This window comes from Lissotriton helveticus, chromosome 1_2, assembly GCF_964261635.1.
Source record: "Lissotriton helveticus chromosome 1_2, aLisHel1.1, whole genome shotgun sequence".
In the NCBI taxonomy this organism is placed as follows: domain Eukaryota; kingdom Metazoa; phylum Chordata; class Amphibia; order Caudata; family Salamandridae; genus Lissotriton; species Lissotriton helveticus.
The window spans coordinates 86620144-86647769 of NC_136058.1; the positions used below are offsets into that span (position 1 = coordinate 86620144).

The following is a 27626-nucleotide window of genomic DNA, read 5'->3' on the forward strand; positions in this document are numbered from 1 at the left end:
ACTTGTCATTTATCTAAGTGGTTTGATTTATAGATGCAGTCAGTGTGTACCCATTCCAAAAGAAACAATTTCATCCTATTTGTTGTGACGAAAAGACCGACAAAAGCATGTTTAGATGTATTCATCACAAAGTTACTGAGCACATTTTCAGAGCGATCAACTGTGCCTAAGACACCAATGGTATTGTATTGAAGTTGCAATATTACTAAAGGTTATAAGAAATGGCTTACTCTCAGAGGCCCACATGCCTGCTGAGTAATGGCTACCATCTTAGAGATGGCAAATATATTTGCACCACATTTATGACAGTATCTTCTACTTGACATGTACAATGATTTTCAGAGTAACAGGCGTAAACTAAGTAAATGTCGTAGGGCAATCAACAATCTTAAAACTGTGTTCATTTTGCATCTCTCTTACTGATGAATATGAAAATCATATATAACATACTTTTTAAATATAACATTTCCTCATTACAGGCTAAATGTCACTGTGACATAATAAAGTAGAGAAAGCTAATTTCTTGTTCAGTATGAATGAAAACTATGAAAGACAGAAACGTATTAATATTCATTACCAAATTGTCTTTTTATATTTGTCTTAACTGGAAATAGTTCACAATAAGCCCCCCTCCCCCATTAACATTCATCCTGGACACATTTTAAGGCTCTGCCTATTTGTCTGACATAAGCCAATGGGTATAATTTTGGGTGACCTTTTGTAAGAAGTTCACATAATAAAAAATACCGACAGTGTTTTTCATATCTCGCGGACTTCTTCCTGGTGATATTGCCTCGAGAAGTGGCATGCCACTCAACTGACTAAAGGGTGGATCAAGAAATCAGAGCAAATGAAAAAATAGCATTCCCTTTACAAGTCCATACAGCAAATATCAGAAACGAACAGCCCCAGCATATTTTGGTCAATATATCAATGCACTACACCAGTTTGATTGTATATAATGCCCGTAATTTTAAAGGCAATCATATTGTATACATGTGTTAAGCTCGTTTTCTAAACGTATAAATACATACAAGCATACATTTAACATATATCTCAGTATGTAGATTTTTTTATGATTAGCATTTTGTACAACTTGTAAAACATGGTACACCCCAACAAATTTCACAATTCAGTGCCAGAACTGGCCTGGTGATAGCTCAATAAATCTTTAAAATAAAGACATACCTAAAGAAGTAAGCAGTGTACCAGTTTACATCACAAAATATATTTCCAAAGGACAGGTCTTAAACCAATTTCCTGTAGGACATGGCAACACGTTATCGTCTTTTCACTTTGGTGGAAGATGCTCACTTTTAAATCATGCCAGGTGCACTCAAAAACTCACCCATCACCCTCAGACACAGTCTTGTAAAGCGGATAAGACAGCTCAGGAACCTGTTATCACCACTGAGGGCATAATTACGAGTCTGGCGGTACATGGACTGCCAGAATCATGGGGGTTCGGTGGTGGCAGTCTTCTGATCACACTATTATAATTAGGCAGTGGTGATGCGTCCATTGGGGGCGTTCGGGCATTGTCCCACCAATGACATGGGCCCACGGCCCAATTTAGAAAGCGTTCTACTTCTGACGCTAATTCCAGCAATCAGGACTCCTGATTAGAATGGAATTAGCATCAGAAGTAGAACAAGGGACGTTGAAGACGGTGGGGCTGCGGCAGCACTCAGGGTGAGTGACAGCGCAATAGTGCGCATGTTCGTTTTCGGGATGGTCATTTTTAAGACTAGCCCGAACATGCGCACTAAGCCTTCCCCTTAGGAGAGCGAGGGTTGCTACATTCGCAGCCCCCGGCCTCCTAATGGGCAGGGAGTGACCCTGCTCCAGACCAATCCTGGCACTGCTGGACTCTGGAGCAGCCTCTGGATTGGCTGAGAGCCTGAGAGGGCTTGCCAGCCACTCACGCAGAAGACGACGGTGAAGGCGCCAAACGCAGACCTCGGCCCAGAAGCAGACAGCAGAGGCAGAGGCGGCAGACCCGGTGAGATAAGTTTAAGCTTCTTTGTACTTTATTTTCAAACTCTGCGGCCCCCCACCCCGTGTGAGACCCCACCCCGCACGACCCCCCCTTTGAAAAGTCTGAGCTGAGTCAACCGAGTTCCTCAAGTAAGTAAAAGTATGTTTAAGCAGTGACTTTGTCGTCGGTGACCGTGAATTGGACAATAAATGCGCATGTTCGTTTTTGGGATGGTCATTTTTAAGACCAGCCCGAACATGCGCACTAAGCCTTCCCCTTAGGAGAGCGAGGGTTGCTACATTCGCAGCACCCGGTCTCCTAATGGGCAGGGAGTGACCCTGCTCCAGAGCCATCCTGGCACTGCTGGACTCTGGAGCAGCCTCTGGATTGGCTGAGAGCCTGAGAGGGCTTGCCAGCCACTCACGCAGAAGACGACGGTGAAGGCGCCAAATGCAGACCCAGGCCCAGAAGCAGACAGCAGAGGCGGCAGACCCGGTGAGATAAGTTTAAGCTTCTTTGTACTTTATTTTCAAACCGCGCAGCCCCCCACCCCCGCGTGAGACCCCCCCCGCACGATCCCCCCCATTGAAAAATCTGAGTTGAGTCACCCGAGTTCCTCAAGTAAGTAAAAGTATGTTTAAGCAGTGACTTTGTCGTCGGTGACCGTGAATTGGACAATAAATACACAGGAATATAGTATATACGTCACAAGCTGGAGTTCGAATTTCCCACCTTGCTGCTTGCCAGACTACTAGAATTTATCTGCGAACTGTGGTGGCATTTTTAAATTAAAATACTGATCTTCGTGTTCTGCTTTGCAGTGCATGGTGGTGGGTAAGGGCGATCCTCGTGTTCCGTTTTACTGTGCTTGGTGGTGGTTAATGGGTTGCCACTAGGGTGGCTGACCCTTGTTTGAGTGGGTCTTCAGAACCCGTTTTCTCATCACCCCCAAGAATGTCATTCTGAGCAATATACTTACATGTTACGGAAATAGTTTCTTTCTGTGGGACCAATTTGCTTTTATTTGAATCTGGTTGTGAACAGATTACTGCGGCGGAGCACATTCAGCCGAAATGGGCTCCGTACCTGCTGCACAAAGCTGTGGGCACCTGGATTCAAATCAAACCAAAGTGGTCGCACGGAGAGAAACTATTTCCGTAACATTCAAGTATAATGTTTCAAGTTTCCATGCAGTTCATTTCAGTTTACCTCATACTTTTTAATCTTGGCAGAGGGAATGCAGGGTGACCCATTTTATTAATGTAGCTACGATTATTCAAAGTTTTGATTGTATTTAATGAATAAACATGGCACTTTAAAAAATCGATTATAATAACTTTTAAGAATGGAACATGTTACTTGTTGACTAATTAGATTGCACATGTGATTGTTTTGCTTAAGGAATCGATAGATGATGAAGAGGAAAACAAACTGCAATACCAAACATTAAAAGTTGCTATTAGTACACGTTACGTTATCTTCAAAAGATAGTCATCAGGCTTCCCCTATCTGACATCAAAATGGGTTTTGTGAGCTGGTGTAAAAAATTGGTACCCAATTGTTTCACTTCTAATTACTTGGCATTATTCTGGCCACTTTGCACTCAATTTTATTCCAAGCAAGCACCAAGCATCAGTAGATTTCATTTTAAAAGGTATATCAGCATATAAAGAAATATGTAAGGTACTCATCATTGTTATCTTAATGTCAGTTATGAAGCTCTGTGGTTATAATGAATAGTTCAAGTTCAAGTTCAAGTATTTGTATAGCGCACTGCTCACCCAGAGGGTCTCAAGGCGCTTGGGTAAGGGTTCATTATTTGTCGAATAGCCAGGTTTTAAGTTCTTTTCTGAAGAAGATGTGATTTTGAGTAAGGCATAGGTGAGTGGGGAGTGAGTTCCAAGTCTTGGCGGCAAGGAAGGAGAAGGATCTGCCACCCATGGTGGATTTTCGGATGCGCGGGACTGCGGCGAGGGCTTGATTGGACGATCTTAGTTGGCGGGTGGGTTTGTAGAAGGACAGTCGAGTGTTGAGGCATTCGGGTCCTAGATTGTAGAGGGCCTTGTGTGCGTGGGTGAGAAGGCGGAATGTAATTCTTTTGTTGACGGGAAGCCAGTGGAGGTCTCTTAGGTGTCCGGTGATGTGATCTTGGCGAGGGATGTCTAATATTAGTCTCGCTGATGCGTTTTGGATGCGTTGGAGTTTTTTCTGTAATGTTGCTGTGATTCCGGCGTATAGTGTGTTACCATAATCCAGTCGACTCGTGACCAGTGCGTGGGTGACAGTCTTTCTTGTCTCGAGGGGGATCCAACGGAAGATCTTTTTGAGAATGCGAAGTACGTTGAAGCAGGAGGATGAGACTGCGTTGACTTGTCTGGACATCGAAAGAGAGGAGTCTAGGATGAAGCCAAGGTTACGAGCATGGTCGGTGGGTGTGGGTGCTGTGCCCAGCGCGGAAGGCCACCAGGAGTCGTCCCAGGCGGAGGGGGAAGATCCTAGGATGAGCACCTCCGTTTTGTCTGAGTTGAGTTTTAGGCGGCTATGTTTCATCCATTCGGCTACTTCTTTCATGCCTTCGTGAAGGTTGGTTTTGGCGGAGTTAGGGTCTTTGGTAAGGGAAAGGATTAGTTGGGTGTCGTCGGCGTAAGAGATAATGTTGAGGTTGTGTTGACGTGCGATGGAGGCGAGAGGACTCAGGTAAACGTTGAAGAGGGTGGGACTGAGTGAAGATCCTTGTGGTACTCCGCAGATGACTTCAGTGGCTTCTGATTTGAAGGGGGGAAGGTGGACTCTCTGGGTTCTACCAGCGAGGAATGAGGTGATCCAGTCCAAGGCTTTTCCTTATATTCCGATGTTGCTGAGGCGTTGTATAAGGGTGCTGTGGCAGACTGTGTCGAAAGCGGCGGAGAGGTCGAGTAGAATGAGGGCCACTGTTTCACCGTTGTCCAGTAGTGTTCGGATGTCGTCAGTCGCTGCAATGAGGGCGGTTTCGGTGCTGTGTTTGGCTCGAAACCCGGATTGAGATGGATCGAGGGAGTTGTTGGATTCAAGGAAGGCGGCCAGCTGGTTGTTGACGGCTTTCTCGATGACTTTGGCCGGGAATGGGAGGAGGGATATAGGTCTGTAGTTTTTAAGTTCAGAGGGATCTGCTGTGGGTTTCTTCAGCAGGGCGCTGAGTTTGGCGTGTTTCCAGCTTTCCGGCAAGGTCGCAGAGTTGAACTAGCAGTTGATGACATCACGGAGATGGGGTGCGATGATGGAGTCCGCTTTGTTGAAGATGTGGTGGGGGCAGGGGTCAGTTGGCGAGCCAGAGTGGATGGAGTTCATTAGGCGGATGGTGTCTTCAGTGGTGATTGGGTTCCAGGCGCTGAGGTTGTTAGTTGGCGGAGTAGGATGTGAGGGGGTTGGGAGGGTTGTACGCTGGGAGTATTAACGAAGCTATTGTGGATGTCGGCAATTTTGTTGTGGAAGAAGGAGGATAATGCATTGCAGAGGTCTTGGGAGGGAGTGATGTCGTTGGATGCTGCGGTGGGGTTGGTGAATTCTTTGACGATGTTGAAAAGTTCCTTGCTGTTGTGAGTGTTGTTGTCGAGACGATCCTTGAGTGCTGATTTCTTGGCAGATCGGATCAGTTGGTGGTGTTTACGGGTGGCTGTCTTGAGGGTGCACATGTTGTCGATGGTTGGGTTTTTTCTCCATGTTTTCTCCAGGGTGCGGCATAGCTTCTTGGATTTTTTAAGGTCATCATTGAACCAGGGAGCCTTTTTGCTGGCTGATTTGCTCTGGTGTTTTTTCAGGGGTGCTAATACGTCAGCACTATGGGTGATCCATTGCTTGAGATTGGTGGCCGCTTGGTTTGGGTCCAATGAGAGGGTTGGAGGGTTTTGGTTGAGTGATGTGAGGAGTTGGTCGGAGGTGATTTTGTTCCAGTTTCTCCGAGGAATAGGTTGTGGGTGGTTGTGGGTCAGGGTGGTTTTGTAGGTGAAGTGAACACAGCTGTGGTCCGTCCAGTGTAGGGCTGTGGTGCGATCGAAGGAGATGTGCTTACAGGAGGTGAAGATAGGGTCGAGCGTGTGTCCGGCTACATGGGTGGGGGTGTCAGCAAGTTGTTTCAGTCCGAAGTTGGCCAGGTTGTCCAGAAGGGTGGTGGTGTTGCTGTCATGTTTGTTTTCAAGGTGGTAGTTGAAGTCTCCTAAAAGAATGTAGTTCTCGGAGGCGAGGGCATGTGGGCTGACGAAGTCAGTGATGTCATTGCTGAATTGACTGCGGGTACCTGGAGGCCTGTAGATGAGGGTGCCTCTAAGTGTTGTTCTGGGGTCGGTGTGGTTCTGAAAGTTGAGATGTTCGGCGGTCGCAAGAATGTCGTCGGAGCTGGTTGTGATTTTGATGGTGTTCCTGTGGACGATGGCGATGCCTCCTCCTGTTTGATTGGTGCAGCTACCTACTTCATTATCACATGTAATCTCTTTATTGATGCTAAAACTGCACTTTCGCAATTGCTTTATTAGTCTTCTTGCTTTCTCAAAGATGCTTAAAAATGCACCATTTGCACAATATTTTTTCTCGGGGTGGGGGGACCTCCCTTATGACAGTCGGGCTCGGATGTATGTCGTTAGCACGCATGCTTTTACAACGCATGCCTTAACCACGCAACTTTTACAACGCAAGTCGTTACAACGACTTGCGTTGGGGGGCGCTGGATAGTGAATAGTTTAATTTACTATTCCAACTCCAGTCCCCGTGGACAGTAGGGAAGGTGTTGGATAGTAAATTAAACTATTCCCTATCCTAGAGCGCCCCCCAGCGCAAGTCATTGTAACGACTTGCGTTGTAAAAGTTGTGTGGTAAAGGTAGTTGGTTGTAAAAGTTGCATTGTAAACGCTGTTCACCGTCGGGCGGATGTATGTCGTTAGCATGCATGCTTTTACAACGCATGCCTTTACCACGCAACTTTTACAACGCAAGTAATTACAACGACTTGCGTTGGGGGGCGCTGGATAGTGAATAGTTTAATTTACTATTCCAACTCCAGTCCCCGTGGATAGTAGGGAAGGCGTTGGATAGTAAATTAAACTATTCCCTATCCTAGAGCGCCCCTCAGCGCAAGTCATTGTAATGACTTGCGTTGTAAAAGTTGCGTGGTAAAGGTAGTTCGTTGTAGAAGTTGCGTTGTAAACGCTGTTCACAGTTGGGCTCACTATGCTCGCTCACCACTGGCCATTCATCACAAACTTTTACACCCCACGACTTTTAAATGTCACCAGCCGCCACTGTAATTAGGGCGGTCGGACTGCCATTGGTCCACTGCAGCCGCCAGGGAACGGTCATTCCCTGGTGGTGCTGCGGGAGGCAAGAAGTCGCAACATGCTTGACGGGACCACCACGGTCCCGCCAAGCATATTACGAATTCCTCTCCACAGCGTCTTTCATGGCAGGTCCTCCTCTATGAAATCCATGGCAGAGAGGAAACACAGGGGGCCCTAGCGGGCCCACTTGTGCCTCTGTGCCATGGGGTGCATGCAGGGGTGCACAACATGTGCCCCCCTGTGTCCATTCACCCCAGTTCCTGCACAGCATGTATTGCAGGATCTGTTTGTGGCATTCCCATTATGGTGCCCATTTTCAGGGCACCGCCATGGGAACATAAACAAAAAGTCCCCTAGACACAAAAAATACTCCTAATCTGCGGGCACCCGGACCATGGGTTTGGCGGTGCGGCGGCAGGGTGGACCCGGCGCCGCACTGCCAAACTTGTAATCAGGCCCTTAACAGAAGGACTTCCCCTAATGGTTACAGCTTCAAATCCAGACAGGCCTGACTTGTCTTTGGAGATCAATAAACCGAGTAGCACCATGGCACAAACTGCATTACTGAGTGCTACGAGAAAATAATGTATTAAAAATCTTCTATTTGCCCCACATTTAGTTTTTTAGTTTAATGCAGAATAAATGGTTCTCTGGGAGTTTCAGTGACAGACCAATCAGATATTTAGCTTCGTATTTATAAGTGGTTTGCTGTCTTTCACTTGGACCTTCACAGACCGTCATTTCACTTATTGCGGCTGTGCTTGCCCTTTGCATCACTGAGACCTGAGTGACGACAATGCCCTCGAGGACACTAGACCTCTGTGCCACTGACCTGCCATCTTCAATGGATGCACAGGTGTTTGCTTTTAGCCGGTCCATTGTCTTCTGATGGAAAAATCCTACAGTGATCATGCTCTGCCCACTCTTCCACCTGCCTATGACAATTTATTTGAAGATATTATCAGTGCAGGGTTTCCTCGTTCATGAATCCTATTTTCAGTCAATATATGATTCCTGCCTCCTCCGCTGTTTCCTATTGTGCAGTAATAACACCGACTCTATCACAATTTATCACGTATAACTGTCAGCTTTCTCCCACCTCCCACCTGCTTTGGGCTTGTCATCTGCTTCTCCTGCTAATGCAATACCAGGGTTTGAACTGAGGCACATTCCACAGAATATATTACAAAAGTACAGGGCTTATGAAAATATTTAATTTCTTACAAAGAAAGTGATAATGCAAGTTTCTGTTTCCTTGTTGCTTCTAGAATAACACATTTCAGCCATCATTTTCTGTATTTATTACTATTTCCTTACAATTCATGTTGAAATATGAAATAAGAAAAAACCTAAATATTGATATGATATTATCCACATTGAAGAAAATACTGCTCAATATTTCCTGTGCTCTAATCAGTCCTACATTTAAAAGAGAATATGTAACCCCTCCTACAGTACTCCTTCGCTAGCCAGCTAGGTTAGGAATAAGAAACATAATTACATCCAACCGTTGATAATGAAAATACTTATATCCCACAATACATTGGCATAAAGATAGAACTTAGGTCAGGTGTAAATCAGCAAGCATTTTTTAGGAAAAACAATTTAAACAGATGCATGTTTATATTGCCACTTGTGTCCATGCGTTATTTGACAAGGACAGACAATTTGGATTGGATCGTCTGCTGATTTGCAGACTATTATGATGTGCATTGACCCGAACTAATGTCAATGGAGTCTACGCTCCAAATCAATATTGTGTGGCCGTGTAGGCGGTAGGGAGAACTTTCTCTCCTTCTGAGGACGAGAACTAACACCAGATGAATGAAAATTGCTCTTAATTCACAATAACACTCTAATTTTCATGAGGGACATTTTATAATGTAAAGGAAAAATACAGACTATTTATTTTCATACAGAATCTATACATTAAAAAAGAATAAACATTGTAGTAATCCCAACTAAACAATAGTGGGGAAAAAGTTTGATTTTGAAGGGGTCAAATGTAAGCAAAAGCAGAGAACGTGTTGGACTTTGGATGAGTTAGATTTACTATTCCCACTCCAATTTCAGCAACAGTAGGGGGAGTGTTGGACTTTCATGGGGTCACATTTACTATTCCCATTCCATTGTAAGCAGAAGGTAAAGTTTTGGACTTTAGATGGGTTGGATTTCTTTTCTCACTCCAATTTAAGCAAAAGCATGGAGAATGTTGGACTCTGGAGGGATTATCTTAACTATTTTAACTCTCAAACTTTTTGAAAAACATTAAAATATAAAGTAATATGAAAAGATTTAAACATTTAAGACAAGAAATCTTATAGAAGATAAATAGAATAAAAGAAAAAAAAGAGAAATGTTATATTACAAATAAAATAACAAATATATAAAAAAATACAACTATTTGAAATAAATACACTTCTCTCCATACTACACAAACAAAACAAATAACTGAACTAATAAATACAATTATCAAAATGAAACATTGTTAACATTTAATTAACTATAACATATAAGAAATAGAATGATTAGTAAACATACCATTAATACACAATATTTTATTACTAAATAAACTTGCCAACTAACTAACAATTAATTAAAAAAATAAGGAAAGTACCTCTTAATCGACTAAATAGTTTACATAATTATCAAAGAATAAATTAATTCACATAAAAAAGATATTAAACATTTTAAACAATAAATTATATTTTAAAGAACTTTCCAACCAAATTATTCCTCTACATGTGTAACAAGTTCAAACTTTCCAATGGAATTTTAGGAAACATTTAATTTCACTTTAAAATTTGCAACTATGCAAAAAAATACAAACACTATATACTAATAAATTATAATGATACAATAACTAATATAAATGTGAAATTATTTAAAAATCGATATTTCATACAACTATGTTAAATAAACCAACATTATATGCAACAATATTTGGAAAAAACAATTTTATATATTCCTAACCAATATTCTTTCCTTACATTTTCTGTCCACAATATTTTTCAGTTACCAATATTCGTATGCCACAATATTTTTTCTATGATATTTTAGCAGAATTTCACCTGCTCTGTTGGTACGGTGAGCATGTGTATGAGGCATGGTGAATGGACAATATATGTGGGTAATGTAGGCAGTGAGAAATGTATAACGTTAAAAAATCCCCAAAACGCCGAATTGCCATTATGGTTCATTCTAAAACCTAAAAAACACACTAGAATTCGCAAGTCTGCAACTACTACGATACTCAATGCTCTGATTATCGGTTCAGAAATGACATCACAAACATCATCACAACCCGAAACCTGAGGTCTTGTAATGCAAACTTGCTCACATAGGTCAAATTCAACTTTAAGTCCCAGGGAGGCAGAAATATCAGCATGCTAGGAGCCCATAACTGAAAAATCACTCATATATCTTCCATCCCATTATAAAACCACTGTGATTAGCCCTCCACAAGGAACATGGCCCCTCTGAGTGAAGCTTGACTCCCATGCTCATATGATGCTATGGGCTACCCATTGCCAGGAATGGGGTTAGTTACTCACAAACGCCATTTTCAGAGACTATGCTATCAAAGGACGGCCTGGTACAAACTACAAATAACAAAACAAATAAATAATAGTAACAAAAACATGATAGCTAGATCAGTGCCACCAATGATGACATAACACATGACATCATCAATGTGATCATTGAAAAAACAGGACATGCCATTGAGGGCAAGTAGGGTCCCAAAGACTTATCTTGTTTTGGGACAGAGTTTGCAGTAGAGCTCCCTAAGCAGCAGACTCCATTTTAGCCAGTCATTTATTATCGAGTTTATTATTAGCCTAGCAGGACTTATCTTTCCCAGATGGGTTAAGGGTCTTGAAAGGGGAGAGTTGTGGATGTCCGTTGTAACCTACACAGGGCAAACTGAAGAGGGGCCTTCATCCTATGCTAAAAACATTGTGACCGCACAAAATGGCAAATACACTTAGTTAATGGATTTTCAAATGTGCAGTACAGCAAAGAACATTAAAGATTCTCTGTAATGTCCATGATTAGGGAAAAGTAAAGTGCTTAAGTAATGGGGAATAGTTGACAGACACACAGTCAATGGCTCAACTCTACAGGTGAAAACATGATTGCCACTTACTAGAGTCCTAGTTGCCAACAATTGCCAGTATTTCCATAGGCTGGTATAAGCAGCCAATATACACGGTCAGTGTACACTATGGATATGCTCTGTGGCCAAACACGCTGAGTTGACAAAGTGCTTGTCAAAAATAATGCACGTCAATGTGATAAAGCCTTGGAAATATTGGCATTTAGGAGAAATACTTTGTTCAATCCTCATTCTTTCCCAAAAGATAAACAATATCTCCACATTCCACTGCAATCAATAGACTTCTGCTAGCTGATTACTATAAAGAAAAGCTACAAAACCTTACACTACTACAGACAAATTTAAAGCAGCAAATATGTGTTCATGAAAATACACCAACCAATCAATCAATCAATCAATCAACCATTTGTAGAGCGCGCTACATACCCGTGAGGATCTCAAGGCGATGGGGAGGGGAGGGGGGCCCTCTACTGATCGAACAGCCAGGTCTTGAGAAGTCTCCTGAAGGTCAGCAGGTCTTGGGTCTGTCGTAGGTTCAGTGGGATGGTGTTCCAGGTCTTGGCAGGGAGGTGGGAGAAGGATCTCCCGCCAGTGGTTGTTCTTCGGATGCGCTGGACGGTGGCGAGTGTGAGGTCGGCAGAGCGGAGCTGGCGGTTAGGGATGTAGAAGGAAAGTCGTCTGTTGAGGTAGGCTGGGCCGGTCTCGTGGAGTGCCTTGTGTGCGTGGCTGAGGACCTTGAAGGATATCCTCTTTTTGACGGGCAGCCATTGCAGGTTTCTCAGATGGGGGGTGATGTGGCTGTGGCGTGGAACATCGAGGATCAGTCATGCCGAGGCATTTTGGATGCGTTGCAGTCGTTTGATGAGCTTGGTCGGGGCTCCTGCGTAGAGGGCGTGTCTGTAGTCGAGTCTGCTGCTGACGAGGGCCTGGGTGACTGTTTTTCTTGTATCTGTCGGGATCCACCTGTAGATCTTGCGGAGCATGCGGAGGGTGTTGAAGCAGGAGGAGTAGACGGCGTTGACTTGCTTGGTCATGGAGAGCGTTGAGTCGAGGATGATTCCAACAAGTTACTGTTCCAACAAAAATGTACCTTTCATCTCCATGCTAAATAATGCTCTCTCTCTCCGTACACACACACACACTCACACACACACACGCCCACACACATAATATATATATATATATTTATTTATTAAAATATATTGACTACAGTGTGAGAAGGGACTGAGGGCTGCTCAAAAAGAAAAGTAAATTAGAGTTTAGCGTTTTCGCGTGTGGCAGATCTTGAATCCCAGAGTTCCCTGATCCAGTCAAATATATAAGAAAACTGAGATCTGAAAAGAATAGTAGATATGGGAGACAATTCTTCAACAACGAAGTCTCTGAGTCCTGTCTTTAGCCTAGTGGCCAAGGAACAGCAGCAGATATTGGATGGTTAAACCTATGAATAAGAGGGACAATGAGGATATTGTGGTCCTATGACCCTAACCAAAGAAAGGGTTCCCCCAGTGACACACTCCTGGCCATTTCGCAGGTAGATGCATTGCATGCAGAAGATAAACTTGTGCATGTAAGATATTCTTAGGTGTACTTGGTGTACATCTGAAGTACCCCAGTGGAAAATAATGTTTACTTATCAGGTGGCGGTGGGGGTAGGCCCTGTAGTTAAACTATAAACTATCTCAAGGGTCCCTACCCCCTGCAAAGCTGCTCGCTGCTCTGCTTGGGGCACTTGGGGAACTCTTTTTTTCTGTTACTGCCCTGAAGAATGCCCAGGACCTGTTTAGATCAATAGAGTAGGTCAGATACATGTCAGAATTTTTAGGTTAGGGTCATAGGACCACAATATCACTTATTGCCCCATATCCATAGTTTTGACCATTCCCAGTAACCCCACGAATAAAGGGATACCTTGGGGTAAATGAAGAATTCCTATATTGGATGTATGTCGTTACAACGCATGCTTTTACCACGCATGCCTTTACCACGCAGGTTTTACAATGCAAGTCGTTACAACGACTTGCGTTGGGGGTGCTGGATAGTGGAATAATTTAATTTACTATTCCAACTCCAGTCCCCGTGGATAGTAGGGAAGGTTTTGGATAGTAAATTAAACTATTCCCTATCCTACAGCGCCCCCCAGCACAAGTCGTTGTAACGACTTGCGTTGTAATACCTGCGTGGTAAAGGTACTGCGATGTAAAAGTTGCGTGGTAAAGGATGTTCCTCCCTATATTTAATGGTATATAACCCCAAAATAAAAACCTCTTCTAAGAGCTCCTTGGGACATGGTTGAGCCCAACCTGACCTTTAGGAGTCGAGGTGAACCCGATGATGAAGCATGCCTCTACTAGAGTGGGTGGAGTATAGGTATATCCTTATTTCCTTACTACAGTGTTTCTACAAGGGAGGATTCCATTTAGGAGTCCACATCCATGTTGGTTTTCTTATTCAATAATGGTCTATTCAATTGATTCCCCTCGTCTCCTAATTTAACATTTGAGAATTGCATTGGTAGTAGTCTGACAGTTCTTGCACTTCACACTACAAGATCTTTAACTCATATTGTGCCCTTGCAAGGATTATTTTTTGTCAATAGCTATTCGTAGGCGAATCTAAACATTGCATAGTGGCACCTTATTTCAATACACATTATGGGGCCCATTCACAAATAGCATTTTGTAGTACTTGAAGTAGTACCAAGGTAGTTCACCAATGTATGAGCGGAGATCCTGCCCCTTGCATCTTTTCTGCGCAGAGATCTCGGCACCGCATTTTGCTGGGAAGTTAGTAATCTGTCCTATATCCAGTAGATTGGGATGCTACACTCTCATAGAAAAACTTTGTTTCCAAACATCCTACTTTGTGATGCAAAGAGCAGTGATTGACAGCAAGTGGACTCATGTTCTTGTGTCCTGTTCTAAGGCCATTGCTGCACTGTCTTCATTCTACCTTCACCACTGGCACCACAGCGGCCTGGCAATTTATACCAGAAATGTGCCACACACCCAATGAGATCTGGCCATCCTACTCCCAGTAGCGGCTCGTGTCAGGGAAAAGTCATGGGGTGGGGGAGCAGTTTGGATGACAATAACAGCAACAACAAAAAAGAACTTACCTGTCGCCAACCGCATTTATGCATCTTCTGTTTCTTTGGCTCCCCTGCAGCAGAGGCTCCCAGACTCCTCTATAACCAATCTAGATGCTGCTCTCATGCTGCTGGCAGCATGAGAGGAACACCGGGATTGACCTGAGCAGCTTGGATTTGTGCCCCTAGAGAGACTGGAGCCTTTTCCTGCTGTCTCCAACCTGCAACGCAGCTCGGGTTGGAGACATATCAGTGCGCGTGTCGGTTTGGCCGTCCTAAGACGGCCGGTCAAACCCACATGCACACTTGCAGCAGTGCCCACCACTCCTCCTCCATGCCTGTCATCACGATGGTCCCGCCCTCAAAATGCGGCGCTCTGAAGAAAAATAAAATGATAATAAACCTGTTTTATTATTAGTTTATTATTCATGTTTTACATCTGCTGGCGATGGGGTGACGCCCCTCCACCATAACTGAGGAGCCACCGCTGCTTACCCCCAAGGCACCCCAGACCATCACTTGGGACCCTGTCTCGAACCAAAGGAGTTCTGCAGCTTCCATGGGATGTCTGTCAGCGGGGGGTGGGCTGAGAGTGGCACCATACCTCGCAGTGACCTCGGCTAAACTCTTGAACGTTCACCTGTCTTTATGAAGGCCCAAGTCCCCTGACTGTCTGCTCACATAGGCATATAACAATTTCACACACCCCTAAAACTAACATGCGCTATAAGAATAATCTAGTAGGCGCTATTTAACAATGTATATACTCGCCTTTTTGCCACATCATTGCCTCAAAGGTACGTATTGTTAGAACCCAATACCTTTTCTCAATCGAATGCACAATTGCAAGCGATTAAATAGTTCAAATCTAGGTAAAACAAAAAAAGTCTGCTGCTAGAGCTGTCACCCGAAGAGCCATGGAGTCATCCACCAGCGCCCTCTCCAGAAATAAAGGAGAATTTATTTTATGAAGATTATAAGTAAAGATGAACATTTTAAAATAGTGTTACAGGCAAGTGCAGTAATAATAAAGAAAAAATATATATACTTTAAACCAGGAGGCTCAGTTTTTAGAGGTGGTGCCTAGAACAATGTTCCATAATTATCCTTCCACCACAAAGCAGGAATGACAGCTCTGGATCAAACTCCCATAGCAACATCTATTCATTGAACTAAAGCTCTCACCTTGGAGCTTAGCGGTGTGACGCAAGATGTAAATCCATGGGTACAGTTTCATATATACATCCCCGTTTCCGTAAACATTTCCGTGAGCGATAGTGAACCTGGTGTGTTGCTGCAGAGTGAAAGGGTGCATTCACGAGCACTAGCTTTAATTGGGACATTGTTCAACTTGTAGGGCAGCTTTAAGATCAAAGTCAACAAACTCGTCTTTTGTGGCATTCTCTGCACAGGGCGTAACAACAGATGAACACAAATCAGGAAAAACTCAGAGGCCCGGCTCACAAATAGAAACACAATCTGCTGTTTGTGCCTACATTTGGCATAGATTTACAAAGTATTTGGAACTGTCAAAGATATCCAGGAGTACTCTTGGGAACCTGCCATAGTCTCTGAACAGTACTCACATGTGCAGGTACAGAGCATGACTTGGTGTGTAGTTGCACATGTGCAAAAGATGAGCAAAAGTGAATCTGAACATGCTATTTTTGCCCAGAAGAAAAATACATATCCCTAAGGGGAAGCACCTTTCACACAGAGTTCTATCACATTTCCACTGTGTATGGGGGGGAGGGGTACTCCTGCCTTAATAGAGGTAAATGTTTGAATGTATTAATTACATTGTATTGTAGCATTAGAATAGCACTTACTATCCCCATGTGGGCTGCTGAAGCGCTTACCCACACCGACTGCAAGCTCCACCCTTCAGGGTGTGTGCTTGGCAGGGCATTATTTTTGTTTTGAGCCTGGAGGAGTGTTTTCATGTCACGTGTGATAACAACCGTGGTGAGGTTATTGTGCTATGGAACGCACCACCCGGCGATGAGATGGGCGAGGACATGTGAGAGATAGACATGCAAATTATAACGATAATAAGGACGAACAAGCTTCGCCACAGAAGCAGCGGGATGTTGTGTGCATGGAAACAACAAGCATTTGCAATGCAATGGGTCTCGCATTAGGAAAGTTTGAGCTATTGGTATTGTAAATGGCAAAGTTTTTATTTATGTTTTTTTTTTTAAATAGCTAAATTATTAGCTTTGTCATTTACAATGCCAATAGTTATAACTTTCGCAAATGTGATACCTATAGCATTTGTAATGCAATATGTTTTGTATTTACATGACTTAGATGGCATCCCAGAAGCGCAACGGAAGCATCTAAAAAAGGAAACATTTGAAAAATAAAGGAACAAGCTTCTTGGTAAAGCACAGAGAGTAAGCTTTCCTATGTCAGTGCATACTTACATGTGCAGTTATGTCCTAGTGAAAACACTGCACACTGTGATGTTGTTATATGCCTTACACTGCGTGCAAAGTTTTTAATAACGAACTGTACAATATCCACCGTGCCAAGTCTTCATTACATGGGCATTCTTACTGGTCTCCGAGTAATGGTTAATGTAAGGCAGCCATTTGAAAAATAAAAATATTATTGCTTTTTAACTGAGTCCAGCAGCCAAGAATACCGTTGTCAGTACTTCATTACCTTCCCTATCATCTCTTCCATCACAGCCACCGCATGCAGAAACAAATGTACTGCAGTTATCAATAGCCAATATATTTACGGTAATTTCAAGAATAAGTGAATTAGTTTATGTTGGTGACCTCCCTTGCTGAAAGAGATGACAGAAGAATGGGCAAGCAGTAAAGGGAGCCCTTTGTCCGGAATGTCGTGGTGTTGATGACCTTTCTTATTTAGCTTGATTTCTCTGAAGCAAAAAAGGTGACATTTGAAGAAACGCAAATGCCCTACGTCTGCTTGTGTCTTGATTTTAGGATGTAGGTTAGGCAAGCAAGGATGTATTCCAGTGTGAAAGCAATCTATTTTTAATGTTTTAATGAATCTGCAGATCAGTAATGTGTGTGGCGATATAGCCCCTTTCTCCAACATTCCTCAATTATGTCAAATGCTTCAAATCCGAGCTGAGCAAAAATACTTTCCTGACCAAATGCATTTTTACTGGTCCCTTCTGTATGCCTGTCTTGCCTTAAGCAAAAAAAACGGAAGTCAGGCACTTTTGCCTGAGACGGGGACGGGGCCTGCAATCTGGCAGGAAGTCCCGCCCGCCGCCGCCGAGGAAGAAGTGTGGAGCCGGCCGACTGATCGCCTCTCCGCAGCCCGGGGCTCCCAGGTGCTGGAGGGAGCCCCGGAAGTGAAGTCCTGCCCCCTGGTACCAGCGCTGCCGTAGATGAGACACTGAACACGCCGAAAGAGCCCGGTAAGTGGTGGGGGTGGGGTCGGGGGGGGGCATGTGTGTGCGCGCGCGCGTGCGGGGGGGGCTGTGTATGTGTGCGTGCGTGTGTGTGTGTGTGTGTTTGTGTCTTGGAGTGCGTGTGTGTGACTGGGGGAGGGGGTGTGTGTGTGAGCGAGTGTCTGTCTGGCGCGGGACGGGACGTGCGCGTTCGCGCACACAAATCCAGGAAGAAAGCGCGTACTACTTTCTTGTCCGTCCTTACCCCCAGACTGATCACTATACGTCTCCAGCTGGACACATGCATCCTTGCGGATGCATTACCAGCGGGACCCAAAAAGGGGGGTAATCAGTGAAGGACCAGTAATCCATATAGACTATGAGCCAGGCAGAGATACTGTCAAATTAGTGAAAAAATACAAAAACGGACAACAATGGGAAATGGTGACATAAGCAGCAGCCATGTACAGTGTCATTTTATTCATTTATTTTGTATTCGTTTTTTAAGGGCAGAGACACTACCGTTGAACTACGTGAACTCATGGTTAAGCGGGAGGGATGTGGAAAAGCAACCATTGCTGGAAACCAGAGCAGAAATTTACAAACTTTAAAATACCCATATTCCACCTACTCTTGCTAGGCTGAAGGAAGACAAATGTTTGAGGAGGGGTTCACGCCCTAAGCCCCTCTCAGGTTCTTGAAGGCTCTCAAAGGAGATGAGCACAAGTCAAGCAAGCCCTAGCCAGGGAGATCAGACCCCAGCCAGACAAGCACCCTGCACATACGAGGGTGGGAGAAGCAGCTCTGGGTATGTTGATGACCTGACAGCGCAAGAGCGACTGGTGGGAATGGGGCATAATAAAGTTTTGAATGCCTACAAATATATTGGTTTGAGGTTGTCCATCAATTTTTGACTACATTCCCAATTCTCACCGCTGGGAAGATATTAATCCCACAGAAAATTACGCCATGCTGGTATAATATTGCAAGTTAGTAAATACATTTACAAGTGTAAATATATATTTTTTTACTACAAAATGTGAACTTGCCCTGGTAAATCGTGCCATTGGAGCACCCAAATTGAAATATGTGTGCAGGAGACTTTGAGAATTGGGCCAAGGGTTTGGAAAAAGTATAGAGAAGACATTCCTTCTTTTTTGGTCACTAAAGTGATCTTATATTCCTCTTACTTGTAATTTATTTGCCATTTCTTTTCAGCATTACAAAAGTAAGTGGTAAATTAAACCTTACGGATGTTTCGCTTCACTTTCACGATGGGACAATGCTAGAAGTAACACTGAGGGCAACTCGAACAATTTGCTGGCCATTAGGGCTGGTTGGGCTTTCACAAACAGCCAACAGGTGGTTTCGTCATGACAGCACCTTTCACTACTACACCAGTACGCGGTATGTTGAATGCAGGGATGTATTACAGCAAACAGAACAACTTTTGAACTACAACAAAGCTGCACTTTACACAAAGCAATGCTCTTTAGTCTCAGTTACATTTTCAAGGCTTAACTCCCTCACCAGCTGCTCTTGAAGCCTGTGTACAGGTTGAAAGAGTTCCCTGAGGGTACCGACATCAGATCTTGCCGGTCATTTTTTGCTCCCTTCTGGACACTGTTTGTGGTCTAACTACATATGTCATTGAGAACCAGGAGATGAGAGTTTGGAAGTTACAGCTCGGAGATGCTCTAATTGAAAGCTGCTCTGACACATAAACTAGGTGTCTTCTATGCTGCACAAAGTGGAAAGGCTTACTGTTATGGACGGCTTCCATAGAAATCTTTCATTAGAACACTGGTTCTCATTGGGAGGGTGGTCAGACGAGCATTTGACTGTCATTGTTTTGGGCATGAGACAGTCCGACAAAGAGTTGGCAGTCCCCACAGCCCAATTACGATACGAGCGCCATGCTTTTTACTATTGCGGCTTGTGCAGTGGCCCAGGAAAAGGACGCCTCGACCAGATACAATATATATTTTTTTTTAAAGAAGTTTTCTATAGCGCTAGCCAGACCCCAGGGTATCGGAGCGCTTTACAGTAGGTACAGCACAGATAATCAACAGATAAAGAATAGAGGGGAGACATATCCACAGAGGAGCGAAAAAATAATGAAAGAGCAACACATTGAAGTAAATGACATTTTCAAGGATCTTCAGAGTCTTAGAGCTGGAGCGGAGCTCGATCATTGTTAATTGCTCCCCACTATCCATTTCCAAAGGAGCGGTTGAGGAACAGGTCTTTGAGTTGGCGTTTGAATTCTACATAAGAGGGAATGATTCTGATATGCGGGGGGATGGAATTCCAGATTCTGGGAGCGCTTCCAGTGAAAGATCGGTCAGCAGTTTTTTTCTTTCTGGTCTTAGCTGGGATGAGTAGAAGAGAGTTTGAGCTTCTTAGGTTCCTGGACTGACCTGCTTTTATGAGTTTTTTTGCCAGGTAATCTGGTTTGCCGGTGTGAAGGGCTTTATGGGTGAGGCAAGCTGTTCTGAAGCTAATCCGCATTTCTGCTGGGAGCCATTTCAGTTCCTTGAGTGCGGGGGAGATATGATCATATTTCTTGATACCGGTGATCATTCTAGCAGCCGCATGTAGCGTTGTTTTGATGGGAGCCAAGTGTGATTTTGGAATTCCTGAGAGGACTGCGTTCCCATAGTCCAGTCTTGACAGAACCAGAGATTGGGTGGCCTGTTTGAGGTCATTGGGCGGAATGTAGGGTTTTAATTTGTTCAGTAGTCTTAGGCTAAGGAACGCGCTTTTGGCCGAATTCTTAATGTGTCTCGTCATATTCAGTTTTGGATCGAGAGTAATGCCTAGGGATTTGACAGAGTCCGCTAGAATCAGATTTCCATTAAGTGCATCAATGGCTTTTAACCAATCTGCAATTTGTGGGTTGTCTTCCTTATTTGAGATGAGGAGTGTCTCTGTCTTGTCAGGGTTAAGTTTTAAGTGATTGCTTGTGAGCTAACGTTGGACATCTTTCAAGACATCATTGAGTCTTTGTATGTCTTTGAGAGAGGTTGTTTCCAGATAGATCTGGGTATCATCTGCATAGAGATGGAAGTGAATGTTGGCTTTTCTGAGTAGTTTGGAAAGAGGTTCCATGTAGATAGTAAAGAGTTGCGGTGAAAGCACCGAGCCTTGAAGGACTCCCCTGTTGACTTGCTGGAGGTCGGAGGTAAAGTTTTTTATTTTTATTTTTTGTGTGCGGTTGTGGAGGATGGAGGAGAACCATTTGAGGACTACCTCGCCAAGGCCGGCTCTTTCTTGGAGAGTCCTTAAGAGGAGTTTGTGATCAACAGTATCAAATGCTGCAGAGAGGTCAAGGAGAATGAGGAGGGAGCATTGGTCGGAGTCTAGTGATCCATGTATATCGTCGATGATATTGAGGATCGCGGTTTCTGTGCTGCAGCCTTTTCTGAAGCCAGACTGGTGGGGGTCCAGGAGGTTGATGTTGTCCAGGTGCTGGGTCAGTTGATGTAGTACGCATCTTTCAAGTGTTTTTGAGAGAAAGGGGAGGTTGGACACAGGTCAATAGTTGTTTAGATCTGTCACATCTAGTCCAGGTTTTTTCAACAGGGGTGTGACTTGACCCATTTTGAGGCAGTCAGGAACCACTCCGCTTTTCAGGGAGCTATTTATGATCGTGCTCCAGAGCGGGGCTAGAGCGTGCTTCATTTTTTGGGTCATGAGGGGAGGAATGGGATCAAGGACATGGGCTGAGGGTTTGGAGGTGGAGATCAGCGTGATCTCCAACAATAGAAAAAAACATTTGAAAACATCCATGCACCGTGTGCCACGGACAATTTGGTGCCTGGCACGCACTGTATGGATGTTTGGGGGCACCACATATGCCCCCCTGGTCATGTAGCAGTTGCCCATGGGGACGGCGGCCATGCTGGTGGCCTCCAAAGTCCCTTTCTGACGGCCATTTCATGGTGGTGGAACCACCATGAAAAGGGTGTTGGAAACTGACATCCTAATCCCTACTGGGTGCCTCTGCAGGCACCACCTACATTGTAGGGATTAGGCTCCAACCACCTCCCCACAGGCTCCTTGAGCCTATCGGAGACAGCAATCTTCCCCCCCACCCAAATTGCGCCGACTGCCGGTATTGTAATCCGGTGGTTGGACCGACACCTTGGATGTTGGGATTGAAGGACACTGACAGCCTGTCGGTGGCTGTCCGTCCAACATCATAATCAGGCCCATTGACTTTTCGAACCCTGGTTATTCACTGCTCTGAAACAAGCTGTATTGTTTAGTGCTTTGATGTTATAGTAGAGAAGCACCGGCCCACGAAGGCTGTGCTCTGATGGTGATATGCCACCTCGCCCTATTCTTAAGACACCATAGGAAGCCTGGGGAATATAGGTGGTGCTCCTGTGAAGCCAATTAATATCTCCCTGTCAAGCACAGGCCTCTGCCAACCCATACTGACTGGAAACTGCAGGCGATGCTGATGAGAGGCTCACAGAGCTGCTGTTACAGGGGCTCTCAGCTTGTGAACAGACAGCATACCTTGGAGATGGAAAGTGGAGGTAAAAGCACAGAGGGTTTTGTGTGAGAGTGGGAGTACATTGTAAAAGTACAGAATTGCGCAATACACAATATCGCATTGTGTATTTCTATAAAAAAGCAATTCACTATTTTTTAAACTATATGTAATGCTTTTTCATAGTATTGGTACTAGTTGGTGGTGGAAGCTACTGCTGGTGGTGCGGGGTAGAAAGGTGCCAGGAATTTTTGGTTTTGTACATAATTAAGTAGGTAGGGTGTGGTAATGAGGGTGGAGGAGGGGCTGACAGGGTTTGAGGTATTTTCTTTTTGTAGCTGAGGGTTGAGGAGTACTGAAAGCATTGGTGATGGAGCTGACATGACACTAGTTTTCTTTCAACATCTTGACAGGAGGAGATTGTGGCAGGGTGCCAGGACACAAGGTATATAGTGATTTTAAAATACAACTAGGGGAAGATGGCCTTAGGCAGTTGAACCTGTAATGCATAGCTCAACCATGACTCACCTAATCCTACTTTGCTGATCCATGGGATAGGCAGAATAAAGGAGAACACACAAAACACACAAAACATACAATTGTACAAATTTTGAGTGAATAATGTCGAGTTTTTACCGCGGGTTTCAAGTTACAGCATGGACAGCTTGAGCTTCCCTGCTTCACTCTTGGTGCTCAGTTGTTGTCTCCTGGAACCCTTGGATGGAACGCAACGACAAAACTAACATCCACCCCTCCATAATGCTATATACAACACTAGCATTGTGTCACATGATCTACTTGTGAATCAACACAACATTTTAATGATAACATAACTCATATGCTGAAACATAATGGCCAATCACATGATGCACGCAATGCATACCATTAGATAGTGAATATTTAAGACTTTCTTTGCATTCACGGCAGAATCTGAGCAGACAAAGCGTCACAAGACCCCCAAAGTTCCGGCAAGAGAGTTGATTTTAGGCACTCTATGCAATTTCTGATGAATAAGAAGGCCACTTAGAAGTTGGAACCACACTCTGCCTCTCGCACGAGACCTTTCAAGTGAAGACGAGGAGGTCTGAGGCTCAATGGAAAGATCTGTATGAGTAAGTCCTCAACATTATCTTCACTACACTGAGTAGGAAAGATCACCATTTCATGCAAACGCAGATGTAACCTTATGTAATCTTTCTGCAGTCAGTCACTGCTATAATTGCCCTTCTAGTTAACATGGGTGTGAGTACACCTCTTCACATGAATCATATACACCTATTATCACAGTAGCAAAAAGCATGCAAGCCACAGACCTTTAGCACACCTTTAGCAGAACAGTGTTTGAATATTTGACTGTGCATTAGTCTAATGCAGTGGTCCTTAACCTTTTGACTTCTGTGGGCCCCTATTTAATTATTACTGGAACCCGTGGACCTCCACTGACTCATTATTGGAATTCAAGGGCCCCCACTGAGTTATTACTGGAAGCCGGGGACCCTGGCATAAACATTTTTGATTGCTTGAAACTCAAAACAATACACAAAATATAAATAATCAAGCTTTGATCAAACAAATACATAAAAGTTTAAATATTTTATTTAATTCACAAACAAATATAAAAAAAATCTGAATTTAAATCTTAATGTGAAGGGGTATTGGTGACATGACAACAGACACAGGTCTGGTCTGCGTGCTGGCTGAATACGCCACCAGAATACCTATTTAGCACTATAGGACTGTATTGGACTTATATGACACATAAAGACATTCTAGGCTTCCAGTTGGATGAACATCATAGCACGTTGTCATGATTTATTGATGCTCCAACCAAAGGCTGTTTGTGAGATAAGGAGAGATAAAAATGGACTTTACAGCTGTATCTATATTTATCTTCATCTAAATCTGTTCACATGCACACACGCACACACATACAACCAAGACACACACCACCCATCTTACCAGATCCACGAGTGGCGCCGGATGGTCGGGTGGTCAGCTATGTTCAGCATTCTTCAGGCTTGTCCTGCACTCCCACACCTCACAGGTATATTCCGAACCTTTGTGTCACTTGTTGAAACTTGCACTTTTACGAGCAGCTGCTTTCACAAGGCCTTTCATCGTCTCTGACAACCTGTCATCTCTCATTCCATAATCGATGTCACAGAAGTAAGTTACCAACCATTTATTTTCACCGACATCCAAAACTCTGCGGCAGATTTCAAATTGTATCTCCAGCTTCCCCTTTCTCAGGTGGCACAGGTAAGAAAGAACATATTCCTGGGAAAACCGTGGTTTCCTATTTTCCCTTTCAGAGTAGCAACAATTACTGTGAAGTACGAGGGAGATGTGCAAATTCGCAAAGCGGTCCCTTACAAAGGGATATTTGTTGGTTTCTCGGCAGAGCAGGAACTCTGCAGCGGAACTTTCCAAGCCCTGGTGTATTGTTCAGGCTGCCCGAATGCAGTGCCGCTTCTGCGTCTCGCGCCGGCGCGAGTCTACCTCACCTCCTGTTTGACGGGTTTTACACGGTTCAGCCTCCCGCGTGACGGCCGCCGCTACACCTAGCGCCCAGGATCGAATTTCTTGAGTGACACATGGCGCACCGCAATGAAGACAACTTCCAGGGGAGGGTCATTCTCTTTTTTGTTCTCCTCACTACCACGGAAAAAATATCAATATTCAAACGCATGCACTATTTAAAGCGTATTCAATAATACAAAAGAAAATGTAAATATTTCATACACATTCATACAAACGTTAAGACAAGAAACGCACACACAGCACTAAAAGAAATGAACACCACAGCCCGGATTACAGGAACTTTGCACTGGTGCAAGAAAATGAAAAACTATGAGCCCATTCGCACCATGTTTGTTGCTTGTGGAATACGAAATTGAGCAAACAGTATTTGTGCAAGGCAAACAGGACACACATTGTATTCACATTATCACTGCAGTGGTTACAAGCTATGAAGTGGGAAAATAATGTTACCCACGTTTACAGTGCAATGTGAAATGTTTGATAATATGTTTGTGGGATATTTATTGCATAAATAGCAAAAGCAATGAGAATGAAGTGTTCCTAATTTTCTTTAAAATGTTCATGGACTTGAGTTTCTTTGTTAAAATCAGTAGATGTAAAATGCTTTATAAGCAAATATGCATAGGATAGTTGGCTAGCAATGTTTACACAATTCACTTCCACATTTTATGTTTTGCGAACTGTGACACAATTTGTATTCGACTAGCTGATAAAACAGGGCGAACTAGTGTTGGTATGCATTGGCACCAGGGCAACGTTTCTGTAATACGTCCCAAGGTCAACCATCCATGAACAAGTGGCAGTCAGTATTACGCAGTGTGTACTAAACTGCCTCCAGGCTCCAACGAAGGAAAGAAGCCCCCCTATGCAAACCTAGAGTGAACCATTTTTAAATTTTGCTCAGAAATCAGATCACTCAGAGCCAGCACAACTGTCTGCACAACTTGAGTGTCTGAAATATGCGAATTGGCATAATGGAAACAAAAATTGAGTGCACCTTGCCAAAAATGAAGACACACTATGGAAATTAAGTTAGAATTTTTTTCTTCTTAAATTCATGGCTGCTTGTATTAATACAAATAAAATTGACTAATAAAGCGCATGATGGTCGCCATCATTTGATATTAAGGAATTGGGCAACATAAGTCCCTGGTACTTAATAAATGACACTCTTATTGAATGTGACTGGGAATGATGTAATGAAAAATCGTGGGCTCCCATGCAAAATATGTTGACTCACACTGCCACCCATCGCATACCTTAGTGACCATAAGCATACCAGCCACAACAAAGTTGTATTAATGGCTGTGTAGTTCCTGTTTGCTGGTTGTATCTGGGGTCCTCAGATTAGAGGGAGGTCAGAGTCTTTCATCTGCCAGCGTTTGGTGCCATGAAAAATAACTGCAGAGTAGGTCCCTCAGAGAGGATGGGCCCTCTCGCGCACCACAGAGACTGCAGGAGTATGTGTCACTACACTGGTGAACAGTCACATCACTAATGCCAATTTGCTAAGTATACATCTATAATCCAGATAGTGCTGAGGGTGTCAAGCAGAGATAGCATGGGGTTGCAGATTATTTTGGTACCTTCGCCACAAGGTCCCAAAACCTGAGGCAGGAGCAGAAAGTCAACAGGGTTTTTAAGAAGCATGGTTTCTTTCTGTTGCCTTTATTCCTTGCACTTCTCCTGACTACTCAGCAACAAAGAGAGTGATGTTTAGGGCCTAGAGGTGGAACAGTGGAGAGATCTGCATGATGTTCAAGGGTGCATGTCATTTCTACAAAAAGCTATGGGGCCACCTTATTAATGGACCCAATCTGAGCACCAAATGGACCACTTGACCCTCAGGGTAGAGAAGCAGAGAAGACCAAGGTTTACTCAATGAGGTGGTGTGGTTTAGAAACTCAGCACTCCACAAAGAACACATTACCAATTAAATCGTTGTCCCATCAGTGCTTTTTACTTTTAAACAGAAAAAATAAATTTATTGCACACGCAACTTAATACTAAACATAAAATTACTGTAAGAAATTGGGTTATACTTTTGTTCACAATTGCACATGGGGGTCATTAACCCAGCTGGGCATGAGGCAAAAGACCAGCTGGTCGCAACTGCCCCGCCCCTAACCGGGCGATCTGGATGGAGGCCGGGGCCACTCAGGTTCGCCACTGGGCTATTCCTGCCAAATGATGGCCCCCTCCTCCGCAACTCTCACTAGTAGCTGCTCGCGTTCCTGAAAGCTGCCGGGAGGAGGGAGAAAGGCACTCACCCCGGTCCCCAATGCCTCCCCTGCTTCCTGGTGCAAGGGGGTTTCATCCGAAGTGCGGGCGGAATGCATGCGGCAAATCTCCTGGTTGTTGTAGCTCGTCTGTGTGGTGCACAGGCAGACCGGCGTCCTTCTTGCAGGGCTGCGGCTTCTGAATGGGCCCATTCGAGCCACCTGCAAAGGGGACGCTGCTGCACGTCCCGGATCTGTCGGTTCCTGTCGCAAGGATAGACTTGATAGGGAGTCCAGAAAAACTACTGTAGCCACTTTTCTGTCTTTTAAGAACATTAATTATCAGTTGGTTAGCTATCTTGCTAAATTTATGGGCCGTTGGGAGCGGGTGCTCCTTTTTCGTCTAAGGGCGGGCACAGTAACATTTTTATTATGTTTCGGTCTTGGCTTTCATGCTAACCTCGATTCTATGCCATGTCCATGTGACGGCCAGACCGGGTAAG

At 44.1% G+C, this 27626-nt stretch overlaps 1 protein-coding gene across 2 annotated transcripts in view; it reads right to left on the reverse strand.

Annotated features, from left to right (window-relative positions):
* The window catches only part of PDE4B (phosphodiesterase 4B), a 714464-nt gene that overhangs the window by 369180 nt on the left and 317658 nt on the right, over nucleotides 1-27626 (reverse strand). Inside the window, exon 1 of one of the 2 annotated variants that reach the window (XM_078668961.1) lies at nucleotides 24323-24457. The exons of the other annotated variant lie outside the window; for it this stretch is intronic. Coding sequence (XP_078525087.1) covers nucleotides 24323-24372 — 50 coding nt within the window. The 5' untranslated portion in view covers nucleotides 24373-24457. Of the gene's footprint in view, nucleotides 1-24322; nucleotides 24458-27626 lie in introns of those variants that run through there. 2 annotated transcript variants of the gene reach the window in all.